Source organism: Gnatocerus cornutus, chromosome 2, assembly GCF_029298725.1.
Source record: "Gnatocerus cornutus isolate USDA-ARS CGAHR chromosome 2, icGnaCorn1.1, whole genome shotgun sequence".
NCBI lineage: Eukaryota > Metazoa > Arthropoda > Insecta > Coleoptera > Tenebrionidae > Gnatocerus > Gnatocerus cornutus.
In genome coordinates this window covers 6,821,936-6,840,548 of record NC_142234.1, presented here as the reverse complement: position 1 = coordinate 6,840,548, position 18,613 = coordinate 6,821,936, and the positions used below count along the sequence as shown (strand labels likewise).

At 34.0% G+C, this 18,613-nt stretch overlaps 7 protein-coding genes across 7 annotated transcripts; 3 read left to right on the top strand and 4 right to left on the bottom strand.

Annotated features, from left to right (window-relative positions):
* The first annotated feature begins 244 nt into the window (after nt 1-244).
* On the top strand, nt 245-573 carry Ccdc56 (Coiled-coil domain containing 56). Its single transcript, XM_088029748.1, has one exon. The coding sequence runs from the start codon at nt 322-324 to the stop codon at nt 571-573; it is 252 nt and encodes an 83-aa protein (XP_087885874.1). The 5' UTR covers nt 245-321.
* Nucleotides 574-578: 5 nt separating this feature from the next.
* On the top strand, nt 579-1,668 carry mtTFB1 (mitochondrial transcription factor B1). Its single transcript, XM_088029747.1, has 2 exons — nt 579-1,401; nt 1,446-1,668. Exons 1-2 carry the CDS (start codon nt 579-581, stop codon nt 1,607-1,609), a joined length of 987 nt encoding a protein of 328 aa, XP_087885873.1. The 3' UTR covers nt 1,610-1,668.
* Nucleotides 1,669-1,943: 275 nt separating this feature from the next.
* l(2)k01209 (uridine-cytidine kinase-like lethal (2) k01209) lies at nt 1,944-5,661 on the bottom strand. The gene is made up of 7 exons (XM_088029746.1): nt 5,425-5,661; nt 5,059-5,195; nt 4,840-5,010; nt 4,510-4,787; nt 3,883-4,462; nt 2,482-2,627; nt 1,944-2,436 (listed from the first exon to the last, which is right to left on the bottom strand). Exons 1-7 carry the CDS (start codon nt 5,478-5,480, stop codon nt 2,122-2,124), a joined length of 1,683 nt encoding a protein of 560 aa, XP_087885872.1. The 5' UTR covers nt 5,481-5,661; the 3' UTR covers nt 1,944-2,121.
* A 434-nt stretch (nt 5,662-6,095) lies between these two features.
* On the top strand, nt 6,096-7,902 carry LOC148178388 (alanine--glyoxylate aminotransferase 2, mitochondrial). The gene is made up of 8 exons (XM_088029417.1): nt 6,096-6,209; nt 6,262-6,446; nt 6,499-6,622; nt 6,676-6,864; nt 6,914-7,204; nt 7,248-7,469; nt 7,514-7,759; nt 7,810-7,902. The coding sequence occupies exons 1-8, from the start codon at nt 6,096-6,098 to the stop codon at nt 7,900-7,902; spliced, it is 1,464 nt and encodes a 487-aa protein (XP_087885543.1).
* Nucleotides 7,834-10,942, bottom strand: LOC148178387 (chitooligosaccharidolytic beta-N-acetylglucosaminidase-like). The gene is made up of 7 exons (XM_088030739.1): nt 10,808-10,942; nt 10,377-10,464; nt 9,873-10,061; nt 9,245-9,760; nt 8,653-9,198; nt 8,412-8,607; nt 7,834-8,364 (listed from the first exon to the last, which is right to left on the bottom strand). Exons 1-7 carry the CDS (start codon nt 10,812-10,814, stop codon nt 8,146-8,148), a joined length of 1,761 nt encoding a protein of 586 aa, XP_087886865.1. The 5' UTR covers nt 10,815-10,942; the 3' UTR covers nt 7,834-8,145.
* A 163-nt stretch (nt 10,943-11,105) lies between these two features.
* On the bottom strand, nt 11,106-13,221 carry LOC148178386 (chitooligosaccharidolytic beta-N-acetylglucosaminidase-like). The gene is made up of 6 exons (XM_088030003.1): nt 13,110-13,221; nt 12,855-13,043; nt 12,281-12,805; nt 11,690-12,235; nt 11,449-11,644; nt 11,106-11,399 (listed from the first exon to the last, which is right to left on the bottom strand). Exons 1-6 carry the CDS (start codon nt 13,190-13,192, stop codon nt 11,178-11,180), a joined length of 1,761 nt encoding a protein of 586 aa, XP_087886129.1. The 5' UTR covers nt 13,193-13,221; the 3' UTR covers nt 11,106-11,177.
* A 2,245-nt stretch (nt 13,222-15,466) lies between these two features.
* On the bottom strand, nt 15,467-18,613 carry LOC148178385 (dorsal root ganglia homeobox protein). Its single transcript, XM_088030275.1, has 3 exons — nt 18,355-18,613; nt 15,950-16,064; nt 15,467-15,893 (listed from the first exon to the last, which is right to left on the bottom strand). Exons 1-3 carry the CDS (start codon nt 18,559-18,561, stop codon nt 15,640-15,642), a joined length of 576 nt encoding a protein of 191 aa, XP_087886401.1. The 5' UTR covers nt 18,562-18,613; the 3' UTR covers nt 15,467-15,639.

Genomic DNA, 18,613 nt, shown 5'->3' with positions numbered 1-18,613 from the left:
CGAAATTTGACTGTAATTTGTATGATAAACAACTGTATTGTTGGTTGCCTATTTTATACGTCACTTTTGTGGAGATAAATATTTGAATTAACACTAAAAGCCTCAACTTTTTATTGTACTGTTAAATATCTTATTCTCTTCATAATTTACAGCTAGCAAAAGAATGCATTCAGCGATATTACTTGCTGTTACTAGCTTTTTTTTCATATGCAACCAGTAATTCATTCTAGACTTGATAGCTGACATTGACAGTTCACACCGTGGTGTTTAGGTTATGTTCCAATTTGCGGTGCAAATTCTCAAAAATAACAAGTTAGTACCATGTCTGAGGGTGAGCGAATGCCAAAAATTGATCTAAGTAAACTCAAACAAACAGATATTGATTTTATTAAACTGGTTGAACGTCAAAACTTGGAAAGAGTTAGAAAATTACAAATCCTTCGAAGAAGAAATTTAATCACTGTTAGTCTTTTGGGAACGGCGGTGTTGGGAATTTATGGTTATTCCATTTATTCTGTAAAACAGGAGAATTTCTTGGATGATTTCGACGTTCCTGCTACAACAACAGAATAGTTAAAATGGCAGCAGCAGCTCTTAGGTTACCTCCTTTGCCTACTGTTAGAGATTTAATTAAATTATATAAGTTAAGAGCGTTACGGCAGTTGTCCCAAAACTTTTTACTGGATGAACGCATCACTGATAAGATTGTTAAAGCCGCCGGAAAATTACAGAATCATTATGTTTGTGAGGTGGGCCCAGGACCTGGAAGTATAACAAGATCCATTCTTAAAAAACAACCAAAAAAGTTAATTGTTGTCGAAAAAGACCCAAGATTCCTCCCAACTTTAGAACTACTGAAAGAAGCTAGTGAGAGTCATGTAGATATGATTGTGGAAATTAACGATATTCGTGCTTATAACTTTGAAGATGGTTTTGCCGGAGCCCCCTGTAGAGACTGGAATGACGCTCCGCCTCCTATCCATTTAATAGGAAACCTTCCATTTTCTGTTTCCACCAACCTTATAATTCGTTGGCTCCACGCCATTTCCGAGAAATCTTCTGCCTGGAGTTTTGGAAGAACCTCTATGACTTTAACTTTCCAAAAAGAAGTAGCTGAGAGAATAGTTGCGCCCGTCACGGATGAGCAACGTTGTCGTTTATCGGTGATGTGCCAACTTTGGTGCGACGTCGAACACAAATTCACAATACCTGGAAAAGCGTTTCTCCCAAAACCAGACGTTGACGTTGGAGTCGTCACTCTAACCCCGAAGAAGTTCCCGTTAGTAAAATTAGACTTTAAAATGGTAGAGAAAGTTCTTAGAACGTTTTTTAATATGAGGCAAAAGTATGGCATCAAAGGCGGGGGGCGACTGTTTCCGGAAGACATGCGAGAGGAACTAGGTAATGTTGGTTTTGACTGGAATTAAACTAATTATTTTTTAAAGGTTTGAAGTTATTTTCTTTGGCTGACATCGACCACAGAACGCGTCCGTTTCAAATAAGTAATGAAGAATTTGCGCGCATTTGTTACGCCTACAAACTCATTTGTGACGAACATCCTGAGGTGGAAAAGTTTGATTTTAGGGCTCCTAAAGTTGCTGCAATGTAATCTTATTTTAGTAGTTATTGTTTTAAAATCGTTAAGAAACACTGGTTTATTTTAATTGATTTCTTTAGTTCTAAAAACTTAGAATACATTTTTGGTTCCTTATATAACTGGCCTCAGTTTAAAACCTTACAAACTATAAAGGTGTCCCCATTGGTAACTATAAAAAAAAAAATCGTCTTGTACAATTATTTTAACACAGCCTTGTAAGCATTAAGTACTTTGAATGGCAATCAATACTGAAACGTGTAAGTAGCAGAGAAATACGTGGTTCTTTACAAGTCAATATTGTAATGAAAGGTTTTGTTTTGTTATAACAAATGAAGTGAACAACGTATTGGTTTGTTTTTTTTATTTCAAGGAACTCATTGTCCACACAAAAGAATAAATAGAACCACATATTTTAATGCTACTTACAACAGCAATTAAGGTACAAGGTACATAACATCATGTACCTGACTCATAACAATATTAAGAATTAAAGAAGAATGGACATATTCGAGACGCTTTTTCTATTATAACTCTTCTGATGGCTCCGTGCCAAAATAGCGATCGCCAAAGTTTCCCATGCCTGGTAAGACATAAAACTTGTCGTTTATTTCAGGATCAATGGCAGTTGTAACTATCTGAACTTTCGGGAAAGCGTATGCTATTGAATGGACTCCAGATTCCGCCATTAGCAACGACACAATAAGTATGTTACTCTCGGGTACATCATGATCTAAGAGTACTCGAATTGCCATCATTGCAGCCGCTCCTGTGGCCACAGTAGCGTCCATTAAAATGACTTTGTAGTCTTTTATGTCTTTTGGCAGCCTTAGATAATAGAGCTGAAATTAAATGATAAGTGGCGCGTGATTGCTTAGGAGATTTACCTCAGGTTCTCCTGTTTGCAGATTAGTTTGGATTAAGATTTTGCCGATGCGAATATCTTTGCAGACGTCACAGACTGCTTGCTCCATGGTCTCACCAGCTCGGAGTATCGACACGCCGCAGATTTTGTCGGTTGCCATTCGCTTTCCTGTAATCAAAATGAACGTAAAGAGCAATTTTATTAATATTGCTACAATTTGTGGTCACATGAATTTGTAGGAACTAACGTTTCATTAATTTTAGAAAATTAAAAAAGTACGTTTCCTAGATCCAAGAATCATCAGTAAAACAGTTACAGTGCAAAACAAACTTCTTCAAACTATTTTTCGTCGTTTTGAATGCGTTAACAGACTGTTTCCTCATCGGATGCGTTAATAGCTTTGTTACCAAAGCAACGTCGGAGAATTTTGTACAAAAATTTGATTTAATAGGCATATTACGAAATATATTGTAAAACTTGCTTGCTTGCTGAAAACTTAGACTCGGGTCGCAAAAAAAATAGTATTGTACTGTTACTAGTTTTCCTTGTCGATGTCGAAAATTGTATTTAAATTTATTGCAACCTTCAACATGGTTTCATTATCATTTTAATTATTGCAAATATTACGCACACACAAACCATCAAGATAAGAATAAGATTATAGAAACAATATTTTTTCTTTGTCTTTTTATAGTCGTAGAAAAAATCACGCGTCATTTATAAGAAATTTCAATTCCAGTATTTACTTTGAACCGGGACTTTAGAACAAATTTAAGAAGATTGATGGATTGGATTGTATAGGCAAAGGTATTTTAACATACAAAGCCCCTTTTGTCGTACAATTCAATAGATAAATTCTTTCAAATTTGTCGCAAAGTCCCAAAATTTTGTTGAATTACGACTTGTGCCCATTCAAAATAAATAGCAATTAAAGACTTAGCGAATTTTCCGTTTTTATGATCTGAATAACAATTTGACCTAGTTATAGGAAAAGTCAAATAAAATTAAATACTTTATCGTTAAATTGTTATTCTCCACCCAAAATAATTATTTAATTATATGGGAAAAATCATAGTTTAAAAGAACTACTTGTGGCAATGTTAAAATATTTTCGTAAACAAAATTGTCGTCCAAATCAAAAAGCAAAATTAAAAATTTACGAGTATTGTTCATTTGTTACTATGAAATCACTTTTATGAACGGAAAAATTCCAAACTCATTACAGCATGATTAATGGTTTGAACACTAAACAATTCCTTCTACAATTCATTGTAAAATTTTACCACTTCCAGGAAATCTATTTTAAACTTTATGAGAAGCGTAAATTCTCACAAAACCATGGTTGCCAACTCTATATATAAACAGATTTTCTCATGAATTCAAAGAACTCATACAGACAAAGTATTTATATTTGGACACATACCTTTGTACTGAACTCCCTGAGGTGTCTCCACATTTTTTTCGTTGAATCTCATAAGCGACAATGTATATTCAATAACAAGCCGAATGAGGCGTTTACTGTAGAAGATGAATTCATCTCTAGGAGTATCTTTATTTCTAATGAAAGTATGAAGTCCTCTGATTTGTGGAGTTGTAGGAAGGAGCTTCACAGTATCTGGCCTAGGTTGACCAGAATGAGCGTGTTGTTGCGCTAGCTCTTCTCTTAGTTTAAATCCCCGCAGTAGTAATTGAGTGTGAACATGTTGGACAATTAGTTGAATGGCAACTTCATTTTCTCCTCCTCTGGGGACTATAATATCTGCATGTACTTTCAGAGGTGCAATGTAGTGGTTGAATGAAGGTTGGACCATCCCACAGTATTGTTTCAAGACACCATCTAACTCCCGACCTCTTTGACTGATATCTCTTCTCAATCTGCGCACAAGGCGCACATCTGCGTCGGTGTCCACGAATAACTTCATATCAAGCATGTCAAGAACAGTGGGATCATAAAAGGCAAAGATTCCTTCAAATATTATAACATTGGCTCCATACATGGTTTTCTAAAAATCTACAGTTGTTGCGAATTTAAATTACAAGTGAAACTTACAGTTCTGCTTTCTCTGGCATGTGTTACAAAATTGTAGATTGGAACTTCAACTTTTCTCCCTTCCTTAAGTCTCTGTAGAGTTGTTTTAAGAAGTTCAAAATCAAAAGCGTCAGGATGGTCAAAATTGTATTCATTTTTATTAGCTATCTGTTTCTGTTTCTCATTCAAAACCTTATAGAAAGAGTCCATACTAAGGAGAGTCACCCATGGGACACCCAGAGATTCAATGATTTTCTCTGCGACTGTTGTCTTCCCTGAAGCGCTACCACCGCAGATTCCTAACAAAACAGTTTAACTTTGCTTTGAATACTTTGAACTCCATAGCTATACCTATAACTAAGGGCTCGACTTTCTGCCCTTCACTATTATACCACGGTGGACGTCCGGCTGTATAAATAGTGCGATGTTGAGTCCGAATCATAGACTCAGCGGCTGATTTCTTTGACGACTGATTCAGAGAAGTTGTTCTTTGGCGTCGAGATCTCGGGGATTTCTGCGAGCCTGGAGAGCAAAACTTAGCCGAAATTTTTATTGTAAAAGACTTCTTACCAGTTGAAGGTGGTCTTGGGCAGTAAGGTACAGTGATTGGAGAAGCAGGAGTGTTGTAAAAGTCTCCACTTCTTTCTTCATCACCTTCACCTTCTGGGAAGACTTCAGAAAAGTCTCCTTGGGTTTCAGCGACATCGCTTTTTATCAAAAAAATACATTTATTAATGTATTAAATCTGTTTATTGTGCAAAAATGCTATTTCATGTTTGATGGAGAGGTTATTCCGCCACGTGAACAACCTAATACAATGTATTGGGATTTTTACACTAAAAGGAAATATGAGAGATGTGTGTCTGGTTTAATTTTTTAAACAAATATTATTGACAAACATTAAATTAATTAGCACCTCTTGATGTCTTAACTTACCTCTCAGAACTCGCCGATGACGGTGGATCGTAGATGCTAATTATTTTTCCAGCCATTGTCACACACAAATAACACAGGAGTTTGGTCGAAAAATTGATTAATTTAATTATTCAGTAGAAAACACTCTAATGTACAAAACCACATTGAATCTAGTTCAAATGTAGTTCCGTTTCCTCTTCAAGCACATTCACAACTGTCAAGTGTCAGCTGTCAAAATGACAAGCCGAAAAATCGCAATTTTACTAAGAATAGTTATGCAACCAGTAAAACACTAAAATTCAAATATCTATTTCCGAATTTTCAGAGTTTTTAAAATCAAATCTGAGAATTCTGTGTATTTGAAAATGATTGGTTATTACATTATTGCAAACATTTTATAAAAAATTGTATTAGCTTTAAAATTGTCAAAATAAGCGCATCCACCATTTTTGCATATTCTAAAGCACCTACTTCCTCTAAACGGGTTAAAAAATTATTAATTTTTTATTAATAACGTGATTTACTTCGTTTTATTTAAATTGTTTGTCAGTCAATTTACATTTTCTTTGAATAGTTCCACATGCATATGATAATACGGAGTTGTATGGTAATAAAGAATTTAAACTAGCGTAGTTAACATACACCTTCATCATTCTGTTTTGTACTCGCACGGTGAATTAATTTTTATAAAAATGTTTCAAATATCACAAAAAAATCTAATCAAATTGCTAAACAAAGTAAATAGAGGGTATACTTCCAAGGCTCCGCAGTTACCCCCATGTAGTTTTGTTGCAGAAAAATATTCAGTAAGTTTATGTAAAAAAAAGTACCTAACGATCAATAATTCTTATTTTTTAGGGTATATCATTAGAAAAAATGTCCAAAATTAGAAAGGCAAGGTTAAATCCCGCTCTAACTACTTATTATGGATCTCCACTTGCATTTAACCAAGGCTATAAGCAATGGTTGTTCGATTTAAACGGAAGAAGATATCTTGATATGTTTGGAGGGATTTGTACAGTTTCCGTTGGACATAGTCACCCGTTAGTATTTTTCTAACAAAAAAATTGTAAAAGAAACTGAAATTTATTTTAGAAAAATTACCGAAGCTATTAGTCAACAAATAAAAAAATTAGGGCACGTGTCCAACGTGTTCTTTCATCCAAAGATTCATGAATACGCACTCCGTTTAACAGAAAAATTCCCCGGTGACTTGAAGGTCCTTACAATATTTATATTTATAGTAATCGAAATTACGATTCCTTGTTCTAGGTGGTTTACTTTGTAAATAGTGGATCCGAAGCAAACGATTTAGCGGTGCTTATGGCTAGAGCATACACTCAAAATTTTGATATAATAACACTAAAGAATTCTTACCATGGAATGACGTACCAAACGATGGCTCTAACTTCCAACGTTTCTTACAAATATGGAGTTCCTCAAGCACCTGGCGTCCACCATGTAAATTCTGTACAATGATGCAGAATCCTTACATTTGTTAAACTTCCAGATAATGAATCCAGATGTTTATAAAGGGCACTGGGGAGGCAAACAGTGCCGCGACAGTCCCGTGCAGACATCTAGAAATTGTTCTTGTTTACCAAATAACTGCGACGCAAAAAATCACTACCTCACGCAATTGCAGGAAATTTTTAAGTACAGTTTAAGGCCTGGAAAACTAGCTGCCTTTTTTGCTGAGTCCATCCAAGGCGTTGGTGGTACAGTGCAGTTTCCAAAAGGCTACATTAAGGAAGCTTATGAAATTGTTAAACAAAATGGAGGAGTTTTCGTCTCTGATGAGGTACTTCCACATTTTCTTATTTTCTTCTTATTACTTCTTTAAGGTTCAAACTGGATTCGGTCGTACCGGAGAGCATTTCTGGGGCTTCGAAATGCATGATTTCCAGCCTGATATCGTAACAATGGCTAAAGGAATAGGAAACGGTTTTCCATTAGCTGCAGTTGTAACGCGTCCGGAAATAGCACAAGCTTTAACGAAATCAGCTCATTTTAACACTTATGGAGGAAATCCTTTGGCGTGTACTGCTGGAATTGCTGTCTTAGACGTATGGTAACTCTTTAAGAGGAAAAGTTAGATTTAGCGTTGTAGATTATTGAGGAGGAGAAATTGCAAGAGAATTGTGTACAAACTGGAACTTATTTAATGAAAGAGTTGGAGAAATTAAAAAAGAAACATTCTATCATAGGAGATGTACGCGGAAAGGGTTTGCTAATCGGCGTGGAATTAGTGAACGATGAAAGTACGTCACCATTGAAAGCTGATACGTTTTTAAAACTTTGGGACCGTTCTAGAGATTTGGGTTTAATTGTAGGAAGAGGAGGAGTTTCTGGAAATGTAAGTACTTGTTTTTAACGTGGATATGAATAAATGGATGATTATTGAAGGTATTGAGAATAAAACCACCGATGTGTATTACAAAGGAAGACGCAGATTTTACTGTTCAAGTGTTAGACACAGTGTTTGGAGAAATAAATTGATCAAACATGGCGAAGATATTTTAACGCATGAAATAAGGTAAAGTTCTTTTATGAGTAAACATTTGGTAATGATTAATTAATGAATCTATTAATAGACATGATAATAATGAGTCTCTCTTTGTATGAAAATAAACTTGTCATGTATAAACTGGAACTGTTTTCGTTACGTAACATTGTGAATGTTTAAAAAACCAGTTTCAGCAAAAGAAATATGTTTACAGCTCTGGTTTAACTTTTTTTGCTTTAACATTCACCTTCATTTTGATAACACCACCTAGGAATGACAGCCTCAGCGTGAATCCCTCTCGAAATCAAACGTTCACGATGTCTATAAAACCTTCGTTCAACTTGGCTAGCGTACATTCTTGGATTAGACCACAGTCTTTCAGCTGCTGCTGCTGCTCTAGGCCAAACTCTTGACTGCACGGAACTGTCGTCAACGTATTCACCCCACATGCACACCTAAAATTCGCACTGTTAACTGAAAACTACCTACATCTCCAGTTTACCTCTCCTCCTAGAGTTTTATCATGTAAAGGCAACTGATTGTTGTAAACAACCCTCCAGTTATGATAAACTGTAGTTGACCAGAATCCATGGTCCAAGTACCACGCATCTTTAGTCGATACAATTATTTGGTACCCTAAATTTAATAAGTCTCGAGGTAGAGAGTCGAATGCAGGAACCCAAGTTTGGATAACATATCTAAAACAGTTCGTTTACAAGCGTTACAGTAGTTTTGCACTTCACCTGTCTTTAGAAAGATATTTTTGAATAACATCAGCGTCTGTGAGGTGACTCGTCCAAAGTATAATTGGTGTGTTACTGTTGCCTACTACAGTATCAAAAACAGATCGAGCTCGATCTTGATACTCTGCCCACAAATCCAAGAATGTTTCAGTAGTTCTTGTTTTTTTTCCCAAAGCTCTTATTATCTCTGGTGTTGAGTTCCAACAAGGAATGAAGACTTCATCACCACCCATATGAAAAACTTCACCTTCAGGTAGCATTCTCATGATGTCAGTGTACAAATCTTTCAATACTGTGTATAGAGCAGGATTGATGGGGTTTAGTTGACCGCATGGAGGTTGAATACAATAAGACCTCCACGGCTCTTGATTAATACAAACAGAGAGGTTACCAAGGCCAGCCTCAGGGCCCCATTGCCAACCATTTCCAGAATGCGAAGGAGCGTCTAATTCTATCAACACTCTAATTCCTCTCTGTTTAGCATAAGATATTATCTCCGCGACATGTTCAGGATGGTAAATTTTATCATCCGAGTAGGCTCCAAACCTAAAATATCTTGTTACTTCAGTGTTAACGCAACTAAAGGTATTACTTAGTCATATTTGGACGAGTTGGAAGCTCTAAAGGAAAACTCTGAGAATCGGTGACATGCCAGTGAAGAATGTTAAGTTTAGAATAACTCATTCCATCAATGTGTCTTTTTATAGTATCAATTGTTTGGAAATTTCTTGCGGTGTCGATCAATAAACCTCTGTGGCGAAACACAGGACCATCTCTTATTCTTACTTGGTCTAAAATAACGTAGCATTTTCCATCATTTTCAATCAATTGAGACAAAGTTTCTAGAGCGTGTCTAGCTCCGAAGATCGTTCCGGCTGAAATTTTGACGGTATTTTCATTCCCATTAGTCACAATTTCTAAGTTGTAACGTTCATCTGTGTCCCAGTTTAGTACTGCATCAGTTGACAAAATGGCGAAAGAAACACTGACTGTATTTTGAGAGTTGGAGCAGTTTAAACTTCCGCCGGAAATTGAGTTTGTAAATATGTCGACCGCGTTTTGGAGAAAATTTTGTGTTGAATCGGATGGAATGTAAAACTTAAGAGAACTAAAAATTAGGAAACAGACTGATTAGATCAAATGCGATTAAGTTAGTTAAGTAAATAAGTAATTTTTCAGATCATTTGTATAAAAAATTTAATTGTAAGATATGAAAGTACCTCAGAGAAAACTGAAACAGTGTCTCACTTATTTCAGTACTAACCGTTGGTCGTGGCCATAACGCTCCATATTGACCACACACTAGCCTACAGATTTCTAACGAATCATACATTTTTTCATCTGGTGCTAAACCTTCGGCGGAAACTCGAGTACAAGCTTCTTTTGCAGCATTACATTTCCACTTCCATCTACAAGGCATAAAAATAATTATTTATTACTTAAAAATAAGTATAAAAAGGATAAGTCGAAATCCCTATAATGCATTTTACGTATAAAACATTTTTTTTAAACGCAAGCTTTAAAATCCAATAGCCAAAAGGAGAAAGAAAGCATAAGGTCAAATTACTTTTTGTTTTAGGTTGATTATTTTTTAATGAACGCAAAAAAAACTTGTTTAAATTACAGATGTTCGTCTTCGCGATAGAAAATTTGGGTCAATAAATTTGAAATTTTAATTCTACCAAAACACTGCGATAATTCAAACTTCAACTTGCATTACTTACGTGGAATAATTGTCACGTTTTGTAGAACTACAAGATATTAAACACATAATTGCTCCGAGAAAGATTATTCCATTTCTTGTAGCTAAAACTGAAATACAATTTTAAAATAATATTTGAAGGCACTTAACAAAATCATAAAAATTGCTTTTACCAACACCAGTAATCAATTATTTTTGTGTTTAATCTAATCAAATTTAATGAAGCATTTATCAAAACATTCAAGTTATTTTTAAAAGAAAAATTAATTGCGTTTGGTCGCCGGAAGTAGGTACAATTAACTTAATTTGTATTAACGTTAACATTTTGATTATTTTTTATGTGTTTGGATGATTTAATAGATAAGCTTCTAATAAGTTATAAAATCAATAGCAGTACCCCCTTTATGCACTACTTTTATTAAAAAATAACATTTTGTTTTTTAAAAAACTTACCTGCCATGACAAATCTTCTTTAATTGAAAATATCTCTGAGCGTGTTGTTTGCCTAAAAACGGGCAACTAAATGGTCAACGTTGTCTGACATTAACAACGCTGATTATGAGGAACAGCGAGGAATATAATCAAACATTTGTGATAGCTCTTTGCGCGCGCAGTTTTATAGCTAACGGAAGGCAAGTAGCAATTAATTGCAGTCATTAGTATTCAGATAACATTATCTTTGATTTAAATATCAATTTGTTTCCATTTATTATAAATGTATTTATTCAGAGACAAAAATGGTGACCGGATCTTCAAGGGAACAAACTGGAAATTTATTATTTCTACAAGGAAAATCACTTCCCGTCTAGGTAATACAGCTTGATCACAAACATTCACCCTCATTTTGATAACACCACCCTGGAAGCACAGCTTCAGCAGCGATACCTCTGGACACCAGTCGTTCTCTGTGTCGGTAAAATCTTGGTCCAACTTCAGTGGCAGAAGTTTTAGGATTTGACCAGAGTCGTTCCGCTGCTGCTGCAGCTCTGGGCCAAACTCTTGACTCCACAGAAATACCGTCAACGTATTCACCCCACATGCACACCTTAAATTTTTGTTTTTAATACGCTAGTACAGAATACTGAATATTTTACTTCTCCTCCTAGAACTTTTGTATCTGTCGGAATGATATTGTTGTAAACAACTTTCCAGTCGTGGTACGCAGTTGTTCCCCAAAAGCCGTGGTCTAAGTACCACGCATCTTTCGTTGAGACTATTATTTGGTACCCTAGCTTCAGTAAGTCGGTAGGTAATGTATCCTTTGCCGGAACCCATGTTTGGATTACGTATCTAAAAAAACGGTTTACCAGAGGCATTGCAGTCATCGTAACTTACCTTTCTTTAGAAAGATATTTTTCGATAATTTTGGAACCCGTTAGACTACTAGTCCATAAAATAATGGGGGTGTTGTTATTACCTACTACAGAATCAAAAACCGCTCGAGCGTGGTCTTGATAATCCGCCCACAGATCTAGAAATGTCTCTTCGTTTCTAGGACTATTCCCCAAAGCCGTAATGATCTCAGGAGTTGAATTCCAACAAGCAATGAAGACTTCATCACCGCCCATGTGGAAAACTTCCCCTTCTGGTAAAAAGTTCATAATGTCACTGTACAAATCTCTCAAAACTGTGTAAAGTAGAGAATTGACAGGATTCAGTTGACCACAAGGTGGTTCAATGCAATTAGACCTCCATGGTTGCTTTTCAATACAAACAGCGAGGTTGCCAAGACCAGCGTCTGGACCCCATTGCCAACCATTCCCAGCATGTGAAGGAGCATCAATTTCAATAATAATTCTAACTCCTCGTAATTTCGCGTATGCTACTAACTCCACAATCTGTTCAGACGAGTAGATTTTCTCATCCGAATACGCCCCAAACCTGAAATATCTTTATTTTTTTTGTCAACATAAACAACGAATTTACTTGGTCATATTTGGAAGAGAAGGGAGTTCTAAAGGGAAACTCTGGGAATCTGTCGCGTGCCAGTGAAGAACGTTGAGCTTAGAATAACTCATAGCATCAATGTTCTTTTTAATTGTAGAAATCGAATGGAAATTTCTACCAGTGTCAAGAAGCAAACCTCTATGTGGATATACAGGAGCATCACTTAATTTAGCGTTGTCAACAATCATATGGCAGCTTCCATCGTTATCAATCAACTGAGATAATGTTTCCAAACCGTGTCTCACTCCAAAAACTGTTTCAGCAGTAATTTTAACCGAGTTTTTTGTCTCTTCTGTCGTAATTTCTAAGTTGTAACTTTCATCAGTGTCCCAGTTCAATGTTGTATCATCTGAAACACAGCTGAGGGAAACAGTGACTGTATTTTCTGAGTTTAGACAGTCTGGTGCTCCTTCATAAGAAATGGAGTTTTTAAATATGTCAGCAATATCTTGGAGGAATGTTTTGATTTCATCCACATCTGATTGGATGTCGAAGACAAGAGAACTAAAACAGTTTGTAATGAAAATTGGTTGCAAAAAAAATCATTCTATACCTTATGGAAAAATCAAACAGGATCTCACTTAATTCTGTAGTAACAGTGGGTTGTGGCCATAACGCCCCATATTTGCCACACACCAGTCTACAGATTTCTACAGAGGGGTATAAAGTATCATCTGCTTCAACAGATTCGCTAGAAACGCGTGTACAAGTTTCCTTCGAGTTGTCACATTTCCATTTCCATCTTAAAGCAATTTGTTAAAGAAGTTTTAATGTTAGATTGACAGTAAAAGTAAATATAGTCACTTACACTGAGTGATTTTCATCTGTAATAGAATCACAGGATGCTAAACTTAGAATAGCACCCAAAAAGACAAACAATAAACGCTGCATCCTAGGAGTCGACAGGCGAAATGTGTTTGTTGATAACAATTTCAAGTGAGTATAAAAACAATTTAATCTGTGTTACAAATACTTATATTTGTCTTATCAATATACAAGGTCCAGCAACACTTGGCCACCCCTAAAATCGCTTTTATATTATCTATTAATTTTTTAGATTTTAATTAATTTCAAATTTGATTGTCCTAAATTCGCTTCCATTAATTTCATATTAGCCATCAAATTTAGTGTTGAAAATATAGAAAAAAGTGTTTAATCGCATTAAACAGATTAATTGTTGGCCAAAATCCAATAAGTGCATTTTTTTTGTACTCAGCAAATTCATTACATGGTCAGTTCGATCCAAGATTTGTGTCTACTTTTTTTGTAGTTGCAGATAAAACATTGTGTTACATTTGCATGACCCTATTCATTCGGTTGATTTACTCCATTCACTCGCAAACTCGCTCGTTTTGCAAACTCAAGTTCGTAAATAAGAGACCTATATTATATTAACTATATTAATCATTCGGAGTACAATTTTTTATGAAAAAAAGTCAGGATTGAACCAACAGTCGTTCTAATTCAAAGTCCCCATTCTAACAACAAGAAATACCGATAATTTATAAATAATCTTGCAATATTTATTCCCTTAAACTATACAATACTGTTGAAGTTGAATAAATACTATGACAAAACTAAAATTTTTGTAATAAAAATTTTCACTGATTTATCTCATATTTACCTTAAGAAAACCTGGATAACTCAAAACTCCAAAATATGGAACAGTCATACAAATCGGTTTAATAGCGTGCATTCTGAAGAAGAGTAACATTTTTTGGTTCTTCAGATTCCAATTGTACCATGGTAATCCGATGGTGGTATCAAAAATCTGACTTGTCTAAAATTTTCTTTTAATACCATGACTGCTTTTACTAGTGAATTACCATGTCAGGGATCAGCTGCAAAATAGATACCAATAAAATTGTGGTCATGAAACAAGTTAAAGTCACGTGGAATGAACGTAAATTGGTTTGCCAGTGATTTTCCGTAAACATCTAAAATGGAGTACAAAGTTAATCGTTTCAATTTGTGTAAAAAAAACTCACGTTAATTAGAAAAAATATCATACAAATATTAAGAATAAAGAAAATAAATATGTTAATACGAATTATGATTATAAATGTTTTGATAAGTTCTCTGAGAAAGCTGAAACAGAATTTCAAAACCAACATTGCAACTTGTACTTACTCCATTAAACTAACGTGACGTTGGATTACAAACTGAAGTTTTTTAAAAATAGAATTTTGATAATCTTCGGACTGATGGAAATTAGTAAGTTCACAGATATGTCTGTTAAGAACAAACAGTTGAACTTTTAAGCTGACAATAGCATAATAAAGAATTCCAATGTTTGTCACTGCGGCCGTGGCAAAAATAGGTACTGCAGTCCAAAAAACAAAAGTTGTAACTTTTCCCAAGATCTCACAATATCCTTGGAAAAGCTTGTTTATTAAAAAAATCTCTTCTTCGTATTGAAACAGTGGTGATACAAATAATACTGAAAAGAAATATTGTGTTAAAACCACAGCTGTGAAAACAAATACTGGTTTTAATTCTCGAAGAACAAGTTGTCGATCCACTTGCTTAAAAGGCCACACCAGCTCTTGTAGTTTTTTATCAAAACGTTTAAATTGTTTTTCGTAAATAATTGTGGTCCACAATTCAAAAAGCATCTGAAAGAATTATAATGTTACCGTGAAGGTTTTTTCCTTTATGAGTTACGAAAAAAGTTATGCCCATCGTGGGTGCATAATTGGATAGAAGAGTTCGCTTGTCATCACTCTTAACAATGTAGGAAATTTGTATTGAAAAAAGAATTGTGTTGAAAATGAGTACAAAAAAATTAATTTTCTTTATAAAAGTCCTAAAAGCGAAGTCAACGAAGATTTTTTCTAACAACCAGAAAACATCTAGAGATAAGATGTGTAGTTTTAAATAACTGTTGCAAGTTTGTATTTACCAATTTTAGGGAGACTTCTCCATTTTGTTGCTTCTGAAAAAACACATTTGATATATGAAACGAACAGCACCATTTTAGTGTGACAAATTCTGGAAGCAACCAGCATTTTGAGGTAAAACTTGAAGCAGAATTCAACATCGATCGCATCAATTATTCGTGATATATCTACCTACTCGTTTGATTAATTGGGAAAATTGCTAAAATTAGATACATTTTCTTGTTTTAAGAATAAAGTAGACACGCAGCTTTGGGCCTTTCTTTTCTAAACCTTTTAATCATAATTAGATTCTTTACATTGTTTTTATAACAATAAGTAGACAAAACTGATTCGCACATAATAAGTAACGTAGGACTCTACAACATAAAACTGGTTACATTTTCTTTCTTATTGTTGACTACCACAGTTGTACAACCCTATAAATAACAAAAAAACTACTTAATTAGTATTTAGAAGTTGACCACTATCTGACTGTTCTATACGAGAATTTTTACACATTGAAAGATCATCTGGACCACCTGGAGAAAGAGGCCCTGGACTATTCGAACTTCGAAGACTTGTAGGACTTGTACTTGCTGTTTCAGGAGAACATGGACACGGAGGATGAAGAGCGGGTGTTATAATAGGATATGTTTCTTGTAATTTTTCTTGGAGTGCAGAGTCGCTGGGCAAAGGTGGAGCATTTGGTCGACCTTGTTTAAAAACATTAAAATAATGGTTTGTTCGTTATTTTAATTGACCATTTTACCTGGCAATATTAGAGGTGAAGGTGTTATACCTAGACATCTCATTCTCCAAGCATCTTGCAATAATTGCAAACGAGCTTGTTTTCTCCATTTTGCTCTTCTGTTTTGAAACCATACCTTAGAAAAAAACAAAGTACTTAAGATAGCATTATAATTTAAGTTATGGCGGGATAAAGTGGGGTTTATCAAAAAATAATCTTGATTGATTTTGGTTATATGTACTATTATTGTGTTTAATTTGCTGTTATTATTAAGAGATGTAATAGTTATTAATTTAAAAGTCATTTTATATTACACGAGTTTAATTTTGACATCATATCTTGAAAAGTAAAACACACATGTTTTTACATTTTTCCTGTGTGTAGTCTATGACATCGCTGAATAATACGTCACGCTGGTGGTTTAGAAAATAGAATTGAAATGGAATTCAATTCCAAAAAATAACACAGTGCAACAAAAATTTGTTCCTCTTTATTTGAACTTATTTTCCGATTAAATACATTAGTTTAAACATGTTTTAAGAGTTCATTCATCAAAACTATCAATTTTGGAAAAAATATTTAAGAAAATGTATGCAAAATTTGTTGTTTTTATCATTTTTGGCAGCTTTTTTTGTGTTATTAAGACTGATAATTAAAACAATATGTTTTACGGATAGCAACAAGCTTCTATAGGTGCATCCAGCAAATGGGACATCAACATGATGGGAGACCTAGGTATGGAATCTAACGGCGCAACACTTCTTCTACACATCGGCGAAAATTTAGAAAAATCCTCCAGTTTTTAAGAAATTGAGTTTATTTCTATTTTATTTTCTATTTTCTTTAAAATAAATCATAATTTGACAATACAGTATGATTCAAATTATAACAAAGCTCTTTTATATAAATATTATCTTCTACACCAGAATAGGTAAAACAGGAAAAAAGAAGTTGAACTCTGAACTTTGTAAATTTTTGTTACATTGTGTAATTAATCAATCAACTAGATTGTCATTGTTGTTCATTGGATAAATTCAGTTTTGGATTTGTTGCTTAACTTTTTTATTGCCTATTTAATTTAAGTGAATATAAAAAAATTTCTAGTTTTTATCGTCAATTTATTCATAAAATTATGATTTTTTTTGTGACATAACACTCAACAAACTTACGTATACAGTGGTCTGTACTTTCAGTAGAGTGATAAAACCCAATTTTGCAATAATTTTCCAACGTTAAAAACTCATAAACTTGACGTGCTACACTTTTATAGAAGATCTAAATTCAGGAGTAAGGAGATATGCACATACATCAAAAGTTAGTATTTTGGAATCTAGTCCTAGTGCGATTACAAAAGTCAAAATTAGCAAGTTCTAAAGATTTCAATTCTATAAGTAAATATAAATATGATTAAAAAAATTGGTGGTAACTGAATTAATATTTGTATTTGTTATAAATAAAGTAAAATTATTTTTTTATTTCAAATGAAACATCCTGTATTTTTTATCATAAAACCCCGTAAAATTAAATTTTTTTGTAATTTTATAAAGCATTTTTCCAAAGCATGCTGAAAAATTTGCAAAAATAAAAATGTTTCTGGTTTGGTCGCAGCCGAAAATTAAATGCTAATAAATCATTGTTACCCAGTATATTATGATTTTCCAATTAAAAAGGCTGGTTTAAAAAGACCACAATTTACTTATATTACTCACATTTTATATTACACTCATTTTTATTATTGTGCAATTTTTTTTACAAAAATCATAATACAATTTGTCTATGAAATAATAAAATTTGGTTTATACACAGAATGATCTTAAATTTGGGTGTAGCAACAAAAAATGAAATTGAGTGTTCCACTTATAAGCAAGTTGGCTTATGTCGCAAAAATGTTCATATTATTACCCTATTCAAGTTATCCACTTATTTTAATTCTCAAAATTTTAAACCCCCAAAACTTGTAGTTTTTGAAAAAATATCAAATAAGCTCATGGACTACCCTGCATAAATTATTCAATTTAATACTTATATGTCTAATAAGGTCAAAATTAAAACGCGCTTACTCAAACAACCGTACTTCGATTGTTAGGTATGTAAGTTGTAACAATAAATTATTCATAAGAACACTATAAAAACAATAATTGTATTAACATTATAACCGTTCATTTCAACGATTGATTAATTTACCAGTTCAATAAAGAAGCAAAAAAACTGGAGGTCTTTTGTTTAAGCGGAACGTCTCAATGTCATTTAATTGAACCAAAATTGCATGCATTCTTAGGAAACACTTGCATGCGATTATTTCGCAAAAGGAAAAGTATTATAGTATAGAATCTAATATTTTCTCATAAATTTACAAAATATTGATATCCAGAAACCACAATTTTTAAGTTTTATTGAGAGATCAATTGTTGTGAAAAAAAACTAACCTGTACTCGTGCTTCCGACAAACTGATTCTCAGCGCCACTTCCTCCCTAAGGAAAACATCAGGATAATGTGTTTTCTGGAAAAGAGCTTCAAGTTCTTGTAATTGTTGCGGACTGAACGTAGTGCGATTTCGTCTCTGTCGTCTTCTACCAAACATATATTCCGTGAGTAAATCACCAGGTAAAGGAGATAAATATGGTCCTGCCATTTGAACTTTTTGTACCTTTATGAGTTTACTTTAACGCCGTTAAGTTCATACT

What these genes read in the sequence shown, in the direction of transcription:
- Ccdc56 (XM_088029748.1), top strand. Translation starts at nt 322, where the DNA reads ATGTCTGAGGGTGAGCGAATGCCAAAAATTGATCTAAGTAAACTCAAA.
- mtTFB1 (XM_088029747.1), top strand. Translation starts at nt 579, where the DNA reads ATGGCAGCAGCAGCTCTTAGGTTACCTCCTTTGCCTACTGTTAGAGAT. An exon ending in AGACATGCGAGAGGAACTAG is followed by an intron (nt 1,402 to 1,445) that starts GTAATGTTGGTT and finishes TATTTTTTAAAG; the next exon opens with GTTTGAAGTTATTTTCTTTG.
- LOC148178388 (XM_088029417.1), top strand. Translation starts at nt 6,096, where the DNA reads ATGTTTCAAATATCACAAAAAAATCTAATCAAATTGCTAAACAAAGTA. An exon ending in CTGGAATTGCTGTCTTAGAC is followed by an intron (nt 7,470 to 7,513) that starts GTATGGTAACTC and finishes TTAGCGTTGTAG; the next exon opens with ATTATTGAGGAGGAGAAATT. An exon ending in GAGGAGGAGTTTCTGGAAAT is followed by an intron (nt 7,760 to 7,809) that starts GTAAGTACTTGT and finishes TGATTATTGAAG; the next exon opens with GTATTGAGAATAAAACCACC.
- LOC148178387 (XM_088030739.1), bottom strand. An exon ending in AAACGTGACAATTATTCCAC is followed by an intron (nt 10,062 to 10,376) that starts GTAAGTAATGCA and finishes TATGCCTTGTAG; the next exon opens with ATGGAAGTGGAAATGTAATG. An exon ending in AAATATCTTTCTAAAGACAG is followed by an intron (nt 8,608 to 8,652) that starts GTGAAGTGCAAA and finishes GAACTGTTTTAG; the next exon opens with ATATGTTATCCAAACTTGGG.
- LOC148178386 (XM_088030003.1), bottom strand. Translation starts at nt 13,192, where the DNA reads ATGCAGCGTTTATTGTTTGTCTTTTTGGGTGCTATTCTAAGTTTAGCA. An exon ending in ACAGATGAAAATCACTCAGT is followed by an intron (nt 13,044 to 13,109) that starts GTAAGTGACTAT and finishes AATTGCTTTAAG; the next exon opens with ATGGAAATGGAAATGTGACA. An exon ending in AAATATCTTTCTAAAGAAAG is followed by an intron (nt 11,645 to 11,689) that starts GTAAGTTACGAT and finishes CCGTTTTTTTAG; the next exon opens with ATACGTAATCCAAACATGGG.
- LOC148178385 (XM_088030275.1), bottom strand. Translation starts at nt 18,561, where the DNA reads ATGGCAGGACCATATTTATCTCCTTTACCTGGTGATTTACTCACGGAA. An exon ending in TGTCGGAAGCACGAGTACAG is followed by an intron (nt 16,065 to 18,354) that starts GTTAGTTTTTTT and finishes TTTTTTTCTAAG; the next exon opens with GTATGGTTTCAAAACAGAAG. An exon ending in TTCACCTCTAATATTGCCAG is followed by an intron (nt 15,894 to 15,949) that starts GTAAAATGGTCA and finishes TTTTTAAACAAG; the next exon opens with GTCGACCAAATGCTCCACCT.